Below are 13,491 nucleotides of genomic sequence, written 5' to 3' on the forward strand. Positions count from 1 at the left end.
GGGCCTCCAAGCAACCTGCTCGGGAGGCTGGGCCCCCTCCCCCCTCCCGGGACCTCAGGGGCGTTCAGGCAGGCTGGAGAGGGAGAGGGAGAGAGATGGTCTCAAATGGGGAACCCCAGCTCAGAGCGGGGCCGGGTGTAAACCGGGCAGGCATCTCTCCCATCTGGCTGGGGCGGGCGGGGACTGCGCTGGGAGCCCTGACCTCTGCTCCCCTCGCCGCCCCACAGGCGCCCCGGCCAGGGTACCCAGGGTGCAGACCAATGAGGACCTCAGGGCAGAGGGACGGGTCATTTCCTTCCTGCTTATCTGCACCTCCCGACGGGCCATAAAAACCACAGACCTCGGCAGGAGGGCCCCGGCCCGCGGAGAACTAGGGAGACCGAACATGGTGAGTCTAGAAGGGGGGTGGGTGCCGGGACCTTTGCTCTCTCTTTCTGGCACCCCCTTCCTCCTCAACTCCTCCTCTCCCCCCACAACTCTCCCTGTGGCCCTGTCGTCCATTTCTCCCCTTCTCCCCTGGCCCTCAGCTCAGGCTCGCACACTCCTGCGCTGGGACACGCTAAGGAGTAAGACTGTCCAGGAGTCAGTGAGAGGCCTCGGGGCTGGGACCCATGCATTCCCCAGGGCGGGGCGTTTGTGCCTCGGGTCGATGGCTTTCTTCCTCAAGTGGAGGATCCAGGCACGGCCTCTGGGCAGCCGCAGGGCAGGAGCGAAGTTTGGGGAGGCTTCAAGGAGCCGCTTGGGAAGGCGGGTGAAGGGACTGACCTGGGCGTTCGGAGTTCTGAATTGTAGACACAGGGAAACTGAGGCAGGAGCGGAGAGGACCCTGTGACTGAACGGCAGGGCTTCGCCGCTTGGGGAGCGGGGTTCCAGAGCCAGACGTGGTGGCTGCAAGGCAGTTTTATTTACTTGCCACAAGTAAAGGAGACGGGGTTCCTATCCAAAGCCCCGCCTGGGGGAGGGGGGCTCAGCCTTTGCTTAGACTGGGCTGTTGGGTCAATTACGTGTTGATTTCTTCTGCGCCTTTGGCTGCAGGTCACAGGTTGCGTTCCCGTCAAGCTCATTCTGTGCACAGTCTGTCTGCAAAGTACTGGGCTGTCTTTTAACTTTGAGCAAGAAGAGCGTTTAGTAGGAACCGCTCAGACTGTGAGGTCCTTGTCTGATCGGAGAGCCCGGGGCTTTGGTGGCTGGTGGCACAGCCGGGCTGTTCCACGGGTTCTGTGAGCGTCCGAGGGAGACCGCGTCCAGGCGCTGCGTGTGGGCGAGGCCGGGCTGTGATTTAGCACCTGCTGCGCTCAGAGCCCTCGTCTTGCTTCATCGGGGGAAGGGGAAGCGGGGTTGCTTCACCCCCTCACTTCACCTTTTAGACCCTGCTCGTGCCGACAGGACTTCCGAACAGGGACCCCGGTGAGCTTCGACTTCTGCTTCTGTCTGTAAACTGGTCCCCAGTGCCAGAGGGGGTGACGTGAAGGGCCACTCTCCCTGCCCTCCTCAGGGCCTCGGGCTCCTTGTCACTGCCCCCCTGAGGCAACCGTGGACACCAGCTCACGGCGGATCCTTCCAGAAACACCCCACAGGTGCTCAAGGACGGAGGCCACGTCCGGCCTTCTCCGTGCTCTTCAGTCTTCCCACTTCTCTTTCTCTTCTTGGTCGCGCCCTCCTTCCCCCCCAATCCACGCTCCCGCCTTCACGGGCCTGGATCCCTGCTCCAGCCCCCGCTCTGGTCCCCACCTCCTGACAGTGGCCAGAGCCATCTTTCTGAACTGAATGCTAACCCAGTCCCTCCCTCTGCAGCTCAAAGACCATCCATGGCTCCCCATTACCCCAGGATAAAATGCAAATTCGTTAACATGGCATCTGTGGGTCTCCCAGCCTCCTCTGGGCCACCTGCCAGCCACGCTGACCTTCCGTGTTTTGGTGCGCAGCACACTCCCTGCCTCTCACCGCGTGGCTTTCCGCCTTGAAACCGTGCCCCGGGCTCTCACGGCACTTTCAGGCTGGCAGCCTCTCAGAGAAGGCTCTGGAGTTCAGCTCTCAGAAGTTCTCTGCCCCCCTGCTAACTGTGAGGACTCGGGTCTCTTACATTCTCGGCCGCCTCAGTGTTCTCATCTGGGAAATGGGTGTTGCAAGAGCAGCAACCCTCATGGGGTTGTTCTGTGGGTTCGATGAGATAGGACATGAAAAGGGCGGGGACCAGAGCTTGGTGCCTGTGATTGCTGTTCTATAAGGAGAGCCGCGTCTCCTGCTTACCCTGTCCTCCGGTCCATGCATGTCGCCACCCCAGCGCCGCCGCCCCAGTGCCAGCCACCGCTGCCCCTCACTTCACGGGGACGGTTCCAATCTCCCCTCCTTCCAGCTTCTGTTCTGCAGCCCTTTGTCCACGCAGCCGACCAGGGCTCTTGCCTGGGAACTCGGGCACCGCGTTAACGCCTTGCCCTCCGGGTGGCTGGGACATAAAGACGGTCATTCGCGAATGAATGACCGGACACCTGGCGTAGGCGGCCTCGGCCCCACACCGGCACGGATCCCCACAGTGGCCACGCGCCACGGGCGGCTGCCGAAATTCAATTCCAATGACACAATCACAAGTCCAGTTCCTCGGATGCGTCGGCCACAGTTCACGGCCCCCACGGTCCCGGACCACCCTGGAGCAGCGTGCCCTGAGCATGGTGCTGTGGCTTTGTTCCTCCGGATCGGTTCCGCCCTCCTTGCAGACCCTGACTTCCTGCCAGGAAAGTCGGGGAGCGCTTCCCCGGCCCGTGAATGTGTGTGCGAGGAGGAAGTAGCCGCAGACTCTTCTGAAACGAAAACGCCTGGATTCTACGTGAGACCCACAGTGCGGGGTGGGCGTGCCCTCGCTGGTAGGGGTCTGCATCCGAGAAGGACAAAGCACATCTGGTGGACAGCTTCCTTCCGATGCCCGCCCCCCACTGCCCGCTCCTGGGCACCACTCTGCCAGGGCCCTCTGTCTGCTTCTTTCTTTTTCTTTTAAAAACAATATATTTTATTGATTTTTCACAGAGAGGAAGGGAGAGGGATAGAGAGCTAGAAACATCGATGAGAGAGAAACATCGATCAGCTGCCTCCTGCACACCCTCCACTGGGGATGTGCCCGCAACCAAGGTACATGCCCTTGACCAGAATCGAACCTGGGACCCTTGAGTCTGCAGGCCGACGCTCTATCCGCTGAGCCAAACCGGTTAGGGCTTTCTGTTCTTTTTAAATATATATTTTATTGATTCCAGAGCGGAAGGGAGAGGGAGAGAGAGACAGGAACATCAGTGATGAGAGAGAATCATGGATCGGCTGCCTCCTGCACGCCCCCCTACTGGAGATCGAGCCCGCAGCCCGGGCATGTGCCCTTGACCGGAATTGAACCCGGGACCCTTCAGTCCGCAGACTGACGCTCTATCCACTGAGCCACACCGGCGAGGGCCTCTGTCTGCTCTGGAACCAGACTGAACCCAGGCACACACGCGGATGGAGAGAATAATGGAGACAGAGCGGGAGTGGGAGGGGCAGGGAGAAAGAGGGGGGGCCAGTTCGTTTCCTCTTTCCTTGGGAGCATTACACCCTCCTTGGTCCGCGCTTTGTTGTTTCACCTCGATCTCCGAGCTCTTTCCCCATCAGGGCCTCACTTCCTCATTCTTTTTGGTGGTTGCATAGTATTCTGTTGCCCGGATGGGCCGGGTCCCCTGTTGCTGGGCACCTCGGTTATGTCCCATCGGGGAGCCTTTTGCGAGGTCCTGGGCGGAAACCGCAGTGTTTGAATCAGCATCTTTCGTCCGCGTCATGAGAGGACAGAGCCCAGGGCGCTTTGTCAGCTGATGAGAGGAGGGATGACGCGTGTGGGCACGAGGAGCGGGGGTGGTAGCGGGGGAGGCTGCCTTTTTGGGGTCTGATTCATTCTGCAGCCAAGGGTGGCAGTTCGCTTGTGCAACCAGCAGAGGAAAGTTAGCCTGATGGGTACATTCACAATATTTAACAACCTGCACACACACACCCCTACCCCTTCCCCCCCCCCAAAAAAATGGCAGGGAATGGGGCCTCCTGCTGTGCCTGGCATTAACCTTTCTTGACTGGAGCTTGGGGACCCGGAAGGGGAGGGTCCCAGAGAAGCAAAACGGAAAGGCAGGTGCATGGTCAGGGTGGGGGGGGGGGGGGGGGGCGGAGCTGGGGGGGAGGGCTCAGGGCAGGTCTGTTCACCAGTGGAAACATTGCGACGATTTTAGCTTTCCGTTTTGAAATGTTTTCACACTTTATAGAAAAGTTACAAGAATAACGCCGCCCAAACCCTCCCCTATACTCTTTACCCAGATTCTCCAAATTTGCTCTATCGATGGATCCATCTATTTCCCCCCCCCCTGAACCATTTGAGAGTAAATCTGTCTACTTCTCAGGAAGAGGGAAACTCACCTACTAGTTGGTGAGCGCAGCCCGGTCACCCAGGTCGGGAACTTTGACCCCGATGCAGTGCGATGACCTCATCGCAGGCCGCACCCAGACACGCTCAATCGTCCGAATGACGCCGTTTAGAGCGAATTCGTTTTGCCTGCCCCAGGCTCCAGTCAACGGGTCCCATGGTCCTGGCTCTTTAGTCCCCACTCACCTGGACAGTCCCTCAGCCCTTCCTGTCTTATGACACGGGCGTTTCTTGGGGAATTGAGTAAAATCCACACGGTCTGTAATTTGCCGTTTTAAAGTGTACACCTCAGTGTCAGTTAGTACGTCCATGGTGCTGTGCAAGCGTCACCTCTAGCTGGGTGCAGAATAGTCAGCACCCCCAAAGTTAACCCCGTACCCATTAGACCAGGCGTCCTCAAACTACGGCCCGCAGGCCACATGCGGGTGTCTTTGCCGTTTTGTTTTTTTACTTCAAAATAAGATATGTGCAATGTGTATAGGAATTTGTTCATAGTTTTTTTTTAAACTATAGTCCGGCCCTCCAATTGTCTGAGGGACAGTGAACTGGCCCCCTGTTTAAAAAGTTTGAGGACGCCTGCATTAGACGGTCACTCCCCGTTCCTTCCTCCAGCCCCTGGCAACTGTTAACCCCCCCCCCCCCCCGGCCCCATCTCTATGGATTTGCCTTTCTGGACGTAGCAGACACAGGGAATCATACAATACGTGACCATCTGTGTCCGGCTCCTTTCACTCAGCACATGTTCTCAAGCCTCATCCACATTGTATCCTGCATCAGTACCCCACTCCTTTTTCACGGCTGAGTAATATTCCACGGCACAGCTCTGCCCGGCTCACCCACTCCCCAGCGGCATTGGCACTCTCCTTTGAATAATGTAACCACCGGTATGGCTCTCCCAGCAAGAGCCCCTGACCACCCGCCGGGCCCACTTCAGGGCGACGTAAAAGGACTAGAAAAAAAAAGAATTGATTCAGAGAAAGATCTCAGTTCTTCGGTAATCATAATGTTGATTAAGAATACTAACATCGGCTGCCATTTCTTGGCCCTCTACTGTATGCCAGGCACTCTGCTAGGTGCCTGAGCACGTTTTATCTTATTTAATCCACAAGGTGGGTATGAACCTCAGCCCACAAATTAGATTCGTGTTAATTTTTTTTTTTTTTGGGCAAAAATTACTTCATCGGTGGTGCTGGGTCCTTCCGACTGCCTCACGCCAGATAGCACAGGAAGCCTCGTTCTTCCTGGGGTGCTGGGTTGATTGCTGGGCTCGGGGTGCCAGCCCTACCTATTGATTGTCAAGTTCCTGTCAGTCTTTCACCTGATGGCTTTAGTCAGATGTCGATGTTCACCATCCAGATCCATTATTTCCTGAATCCCATCATTCCTCCTGCAGCTGTTCTTCTTAGACCAGTAGCCCTGCACACAAATTCGTGGGCCAGTAGCCCGCCAGTAGCTCGCTGCCGCCCTCCAGTAACTCTCCATCTGCTGCCCCGCCCTCCTGTAGCTCCCCCAACCCCCCCCCGCCCCCTCCTCCTCCTGTTGCTCGCTGCCCCACCCTCCTGCTGATCTGTGATCTGGTCATTACGCAGTCGGTTGTTACGCTTCACGGCGTAAGGACCATTTGCATGTTACATCTTTATTATATAGGATTCTTCTCTAAAGAACCACTTTCCACCCTGGCTGGTTTGGCTGAATGGATAAATTGTAGGCCCTCGGGCTGAAGGATCCCAGGTTCGATGCCGGCTACCACCGTTGCAGGCTCTATACCCAGCGCTGTTCTGAGCATGTGCAAGAGGCAACCAACCTGTGTGTCTCTCTCACATTGATGTTTCTCTCTCTCTCTCTCTGTCTCTCCTCCTCCCTTCCACGCTCTCTAAAAATCAATGAGGAGATATCCTCAGGTGAGGATTAACAAACAAAAAAGAATTAAGAACCACTTTCCCACCCTGACTCTTACTCTCTACACAAATGGCAGGATAAATGCTTGATTCCTTCCCTTTCCAGAACATGAAGGTGACTAATGGGCTTGCTTGTTTTTAGTGTCGTTGTGAACTCAGATCTTTATATATTAACCAGAGGCCCGGAGCTTGAATTCATGCACCCGTAGGGTCCCTCGGCCTGGCCTGAGCCCTCTCAAAACCCGGGACCCCTCGGGGGACGTCAGAGAGCTGGTTTCATCCTGATTCCCGCAGGCCAGGCCCAGGGACCCCACTGGTGCATGATTGGGGCCAGGGAGGGACCGAGGGAGGGCTCCAGGGTGTGTCTTGCCATCTCACCCAGTCCCGATTGGCTGGACCCCAGCAGCAAGCTCACCTACCAGTCAGAGCATCTGCCCCCTGGTGGTCAGTGCCCATCATAGTGACTGGTCGAATGGTTGAATGGTCGGACACTTAGCATATTAGGCTTTTATTATATAGGATGTGTTTCATTCCCTCATAGTTCTTCTTATTATCAGGTATTCAAATTGTCCTGTCTTTGACTAGTGGGAGCCTTTTCAGACTGTCTCTTGTATCCCTTTGACATTTCCCCATTAAAAATGTCCTTACTGCCGAAACCGGTTTGGCTCAGTGGATAGAGCGTCGGCCTGCGGACTCAAGGGTCCCGGGTTCGATTCCGGTCAAGGCATGTACCTTGGTTGCGGGCACATCCCCAGTAGGAGGTGCGCAAGAGGCAGCTGATCGATGTTTCTCTCTCATCGATGTTTCTGGCTCTCTATCCCTCTCCCTTCCTCTCTGTAAAAAATCAATAAAATATATTAACAACAACAAAAAAGATGCTTTAAAAAAAAAAATGTCCTTACTTTCTGGGAGGTTCTAAGGTCAACTTATCTATTTCCTGTCCCAGAACAGGAATCAACCGTTCTCCAAGGAGTCCTGGCTCGTTTGAATGGCAAATGGTAATTAGAGACCATAATCTTTGTTCTTTTTTAAAATTAATCCTTACCCAAGGATATTTTTCCATTGATTTTTAGGAAGAATGGAAGAGAGAGGGAAAGACAGAGAGAAACATTGATGTGAGAGGAACACATCAATTGGTTGCCTCCTGCATGTGCCCTGACCAGGACTGGGTGGGGGGAGGAGCTTGCCACCAAGGAATGTACTCTTTTTTTTTTAAAAAATATTTTTTATTGATTTTAGAGAGGAAGGAGGAAGGGAGAAGGAGAGAGAGATAGAAACATTAATGATGAGAGAGAATCATTGATTGGCTGCATCTTGCACGCCCCCCACTGGGGATCAAGCCCGCAACCCAGGCATGTGCCCTTGGCCGGAATCGAACCTGGGACCCCCCAGTACGCAGACCGATGCTCTATCCATTGAGCCAAACCAGCTAGGGCAAGGAATGTACTCTTGACCACAATCGAACCCGGGGCCCTTCAGTCTGCAGGCCAATGCTCTATCCACTGAGCTAAACCAGATTGGGCTAAAATGGATTTTTAGAGAGAGAGAGGGAGGGAGAGAGAGAGAGAGAGAGAGAAAGAAAAACAGAGAAACGTCGATTTGTTGTTCTAGTATTTACTCATTCCTTGGTTGCTTCTTGTATGTGCCCTGGGGCAGAGAATCAAACCTTGGTGTATCGAGGTGATACTCTAACCAATTTTAAACATTTTTAAAAAATATTTTTAAAACATATTTTATTGATTTTTTTTACAGAGAGGAAGAGAGAGGGATAGAGAGTTAGAAATGCCAGTGTCATAAGACAGGAAGGGCTGAGGGACTGTCGATGAGAGAGCAACATCAGCTGCCTCCTGCACACTCCCCACCGGGAACGTGCCTGCAACCAAGGTACATGCCCTTGACTGGAATCGTACCTGGGACCTTTCAGTCCACAGGCCGATGCTCTATCCACTGAGCCAAACCAGCTAGGGCAGTGGTCGTCAAACTCACTAGTCAACAGAGCCAAATATCAACAGTACAATGATTGAAATTTGTTTTGAGAGCCAAATTTTTTAAACTTAAACTTCTTCTAACGCCACTTCTTCAAAATAGACTCGCCCGGGCCGTGGTACTTTGTGGAAGAGCCACACTCAAGGGGCCAAAGAGCCGCAGTTTGCCGACCACGGGGTTAGGGCTAAACATTTTTTTATTTAAAATTATATTAAAAAATGTTTCCACCATGGATTTAAAAAAAATTAAATTTAGTGGGGTCACATTGGTTAATCACCTTTATAAATTTCACAACTTTATAATGTGACATCTGCATACTCCATTGCATGCTCCCACCCAAAGTCTTGTCTCTTCTATCACCTTGTATCCAACCCCCTTTACCCTCTTCTTCCCCCCTCTCCCCTCCCCGCTGACCCTCCTTTCCCTCTGGTAACCACCATTTTGTTGCCTGTAACTAAGAATTTGTTTTGTGTGTGGCTTTGTTTTCTTTTACAATCTAGTTTTTAATTTTTTTTCCAATTCCAGGTAACATTCCATATTATTTTATATTAGTTTTAGGTATACAGCATAGTGGTTAGACATTGATATGATTCACGAAATGATTCCCTATTATTAAGTCTAGTACCACCTGGCACCATACATAGTTATTACAATACTAGAGGCCCGTTGCAGGAAGATTCCTGCAAGAATAGGGCTTCCTGTGTTGGTCTCCACTGCCCCACCTGCTTCCCTTCCTTCTCCGCCGCCCCGCTTGCTTCTCCGCAGCTTTGCTCCCTTCTGCAGTGCTTGGCTTCCTTCTACGCTGTCTTCAGTCTTGCTCTGCGCCTGGAAATGCAAATTAACCGCCATCTTGGTTGGGTTAATTTGCATACATGTGCCTGATTGGCTTGTGGGCGTGGCTTGTGGGCGTAGTGGAGGTATAGTCAATTTGCATGTTTCTCTTTTATTAGATAGGATTATTATTATTATTGTTGTTAATCCTCACCAGAGGATATTTTTCCATTTATTTTTAGAGAGTAGAAGGGAGGAGGAAAGACACGGAGAGAGAAACATCGATGAGACACATTGATTGGTTGCCTCCCACACGAGCCCCAGGGATTGAGCCTGCAACCGAGGTACACGCTCTTGACCAGAGTCGAACCTGGAACCCTTCAGTCTGTAGGCTGACGCTAGGGTAACACTTGTGTTCTTTCCACGTCGTGGCTGTTGTACATGAACATAGGGGTACGTGCATCTAGTGCAATAAATGTTTTTGATTCTGTAAAATATTGCTTTACGGCATTATTTGTCTTGGTGACTCCATCTTTTGTTGCCTTAGAGGCTATGCCTTAGAGGCTGTGCCTGAGTACGCGGGGCCCTGAGGAACCGCTGCCTGCTCCAGGGCACCACTCTCAGACAGAACACAGAGCTGCCCCCGTGGGTGGCAGGCAGCAAAAGGGGGTGATGTGGCGGTGAGGGGTAACCCCAGTCACAGCATCGCAGTGTGTGGGTGATGTTAAGCATGTCTAACAAGCAGCGTGTCATGGGCGTTACAGATGCAGCAAGCCTCGGCGTTAATCAGTTGATTGCTGAATCGTGGGGATGTCCAGGGACTTCACGGGGAGGTGGCGGTGGGCAGGGGGCCCAGGAGTCCAATCGGCATGGAAGAATTTTCCATCTATAATGATAAAAGTGGAATATGCTAATTAGACCGGACGTCCTTCAGGACGACCTTTCGGACAAAGCTGGGGCTGCAAGGGAAGCCCGGGTACCGGGTGCCTGGCGGCGGCTGGTGCAGGGGGTTGGGGGGAAGCCAGTGCCAGCAGCCCGGGGAAGGAAGGCCTACACTTGCATGAATTTTGTGCACCGGGCCTCTAGTATTTTAATCAGTGATGTGACATCCCTGCTGACTCTCAGCAGACCCCCATTTCCTGGAGAATCCTGGGGTGATGGGCTCAAAGCCATGCGGCTCTGAGGGACCCCCAGACACCTGTCTGCGGACTCACCTTCTCCCTGCCTCTCTGCTTCCACCCAGGACCGCCTGGAAAACGACACCTATGACTATAGCAGTTATGATGCCTACACTCCGGACCCCAGCAGCTCAGTGGATAACACTTCCCACACCCCGAGGCTGAGCACCCCGGACGTGCTCGCCCTGGTGATCTTTGCGGTGGTCTTCCTGGTGGGAGTGCCCGGCAACATCATGGTGGTGTGGGTGACGGGGTGCGAGGCCCGGCGAGCCATCAATGCCATCTGGTTCCTCAACCTGGCCGTGGCGGACCTGCTCTCCTGCCTGTCGCTGCCCATCCTGTTTGTGACGACCCTGCATCACCATCACTGGTATTTTGGGGACACCGCCTGCCACATCCTCCCTTCGCTCCTCCTGCTCAACCTGTTCGCCAGCATCTTGCTCCTGGCCGCCATCAGCGCCGACCGCTTTCTGCTGGTGTTCAACCCCATCTGGTGTCAGAACTACCGAGGGGCCTCGCTGGCCTGGGTGGCCTGTGCCGTGGCCTGGGGCCTGGCCCTGCTGCTGACCATCCCCTCCTTCATGTACCGGAAGGTGTACATACAGCACTACCCCTCCAAGGTGGAGTGTGGCCTCAACTACGGCAGGAACGGCTTCCACAAGGGGAGGGCCGTGGCCACCGTCCGGCTGGTCGTGGGCTTCCTGTGCCCGCTGGTGACCCTCACCATCTGCTACACCTTCCTCCTGCTCCGGGCCTGGAGCCGCAGCGCCACGCGCTCCACCAAGACGCTCAAGGTGGTGGTGGCGGTGGTGGCCAGCTTCTTCGTCCTCTGGCTGCCCTACCAGGTGTCCGGGATGCTGCTGGTCTTCCTGGACAAGAACCACAGCCACTTCAAAGTCGTGTCCCGGTGGGACGCCCTGTGCGTCTCCATCGCCTACGTCAACAGCTGCGTCAACCCCATCATCTACGTGGTCGCCGCCCAGGGCTTCCAGGCCCGGGTCCTCCAGTCCCTCCCCGCCAGGCTGCGGAACGTGCTGACCGAGGAGTCCACGGGCAGGGAGTCCAAGTCCTTCACGTCCAAGTCCTTCACGCTCTCCACGGGGGACCAGAAGAGCCAGGCGGTGTAGGGGGCACCTGCCCGCCCCTCTGCCTTCCTTCTGCTCTGTTCTCTTCTGCTTCTTTCAGCTCAGCCCTGGGTGATCCGGGGTGTTTCAGGGAGCTCTCCGCCATCCTTCCTCATTTTCAAGACCAGCAAAGCCTGCCTGCTGGGGCCACACAACCTTTCTCTTCGCCTAAGGACGTAGAAAAACAGACACCAATATGCCAAGAGTTGCCCTGGTCGGCTTGGCTCTGTGGACAGAGTGTCGGCCTGCGGACTGAAGGGTCCCGGGTTCGATTCCCGGTCAGGGCACCTGCCGGGGTTGCGGGCTTGATCCTCAGTAGGGGGTGTGCAGGAGGCAGCCAATCAATGATTCTCTCTTATCATTGATGTTTCTATCTCTCTCTCCCTTTCCCTTCCTCTCTGAAATCAATAAAAATATATTTAAAAAAATATATATATACTAGAGGCCCAATGCATGAAGATTTGTGCAAGAATGGGCCTTTCTTTCCCTGGCTGCTGGCACTGCCTTCGCTCCGTCTGGAGCCGCCTTTCTGCCTTCTCACTGGAGCGGCTGGGGGTGGTGTGGAACACAAGCATCCTTCCCTGCCCCCATCCGATCAGCACCTGCGTATGCAAATTAACCTGTTGTATTTGTTGGGTTAATTTGCATACTCACTCCTGATTGGCTGGTGGGCATCGTGAAAGTACGGTCAATTTGCATCTTGCTCTTTTATTAGCGTAGATACCAGGAGTACTCCCAGAAGGCAACATGTTTGCACTGGGAGAGAGGGTGCAAAGAAAATGCAGTAAGCCCCAGCCAGTGGTTCAGGTGGCTCAGTGGATGGGAGCGGTGTCTCCTATGCCAAGAGGTGGCGGCGGGTTCGATTCCTGGTCAGGGCTCATGCCCAGGTTGTGGGTTTGATCCCCGGTCTGGGCACGTAAGGGAGGCAACCGATCTATGTTTCTCTCTCTCCCTTCCTTTCTCTGAAATCAATTAAAAAATGTATTTATTAAAAGAAGGAAAATACAGTGAAATCATAGAAAACAGAGGCATGGAAACATTCCAATCTTTCAAAAATGCTTATGTATTTATTTTATGGGGAGTTGGAAAAAATATGTAACGTTATTCTTGTTTAGGACAAAGCAAATTACACGGACCTATGCCTGGCCAGCATGGCTCAGTGGTTGAGCATCGACCTATGAATCAGAAGGTCACGGTTCAATTCCCGGTCAAGGGCACATGCCCGGGTTGTGGGCACGATTCCCAGTGTGGGGCGCGCAGAAGGCAGCCAATCAATGATTCTCTTTCATCATTAATGTTCCTCTCTCTCTTTCCCTATCCCTTACTCTCTCTGAAGTCAATAAACACATATTAAAGCTCTAGCTAGTTTGGCTCAGTGGATAGAGCGTTGGCCTGTGGACTGAAGAGTCCTGGGTTCGATTCCAGTCAAGGGCACGTGCCTGGATTTCGGGCTCAATCCTTGGCAGGAGGCAGCCGATCAATGATTCTCTCTCATCGTTGATGTTTCTCTCTCTCTCCCTCCCTCTCCCTTCCTTCCTGAAATTAATAAAAATATATAATAAAAAACCCCTACATGGACCTACTAAGCTTCTGAAAGTGAGTTGATTTCAAGAAAAAAAGAAGTTAAAATGTTGCTTAAATGGGCTTTAAAACAGTTTTAAGTAAAAAGATGGCATGTGGTTATGGAGGAAACCCCGATGAGGAAGGCGGAGCCGGGCAGTCACCGACGGGGCACCTCCAGGCCGTGTGGTCGTGGAGGAATTTGTCTTTTTATTTTGTGAACTACTGTTCAATTGCACTTAAACTTTTTATTTGGACACACTGTAGACTCCCGTGCAGTTATCAGTCAGAACAGAGGGGTCTGTTCCCCTTGACCACTTCCCTCAGTAGGAACATCTTGCAAAACCAAGTGGCGAAATCACATCCAGGATGTTGACAGTGATACCGTGCAGGTAGAGGGCACTTTCATCACCAGGATCCCTCGTGACCCCTTTTTCCTGCCACCCCCACTTCCCTCCACCCTCCTCAGCCTTGTCCCCAACCCCTGGCAACCACCTCCACTTGTACCTGCACCTGCACCTCCTCCTCCACCTCCTCCTCCACCTCCACCT

General features: G+C 53.7%; 1 protein-coding gene across 2 annotated transcripts; it reads left to right on the forward strand.

Annotated features, from left to right (window-relative positions):
* The first annotated feature begins 267 nt into the window (after positions 1-267).
* C5AR1 (complement C5a receptor 1) lies at positions 268-12,962 on the forward strand. Of its 2 annotated transcripts, XM_054710753.1 has the most exons (3): positions 268-388; positions 9,321-9,422; positions 10,322-12,962. In XM_054710753.1, exons 1-3 carry the CDS (start codon positions 386-388, stop codon positions 11,381-11,383), a joined length of 1,167 nt encoding a protein of 388 aa, XP_054566728.1. In that variant the 5' UTR covers positions 268-385; the 3' UTR covers positions 11,384-12,962. The 2 variants fall into 2 exon arrangements, with proteins under 2 accessions (XP_054566728.1, XP_027985456.2); XM_028129655.2 differs by lacking the exon at positions 9,321-9,422 and having other exon boundaries at positions 275-388.
* The last annotated feature ends 529 nt before the right edge of the window (positions 12,963-13,491 follow it).

The sequence above is a fragment of the Eptesicus fuscus genome, chromosome 21 (genome assembly GCF_027574615.1).
Source record: "Eptesicus fuscus isolate TK198812 chromosome 21, DD_ASM_mEF_20220401, whole genome shotgun sequence".
NCBI lineage: Eukaryota > Metazoa > Chordata > Mammalia > Chiroptera > Vespertilionidae > Eptesicus > Eptesicus fuscus.

What these genes read in the sequence shown, in the direction of transcription:
- C5AR1 (XM_054710753.1), top strand. An exon ending in GGATTGAGCCTGCAACCGAG is followed by an intron (nt 9,423 to 10,321) that starts GTACACGCTCTT and finishes GCTTCCACCCAG; the next exon opens with GACCGCCTGGAAAACGACAC.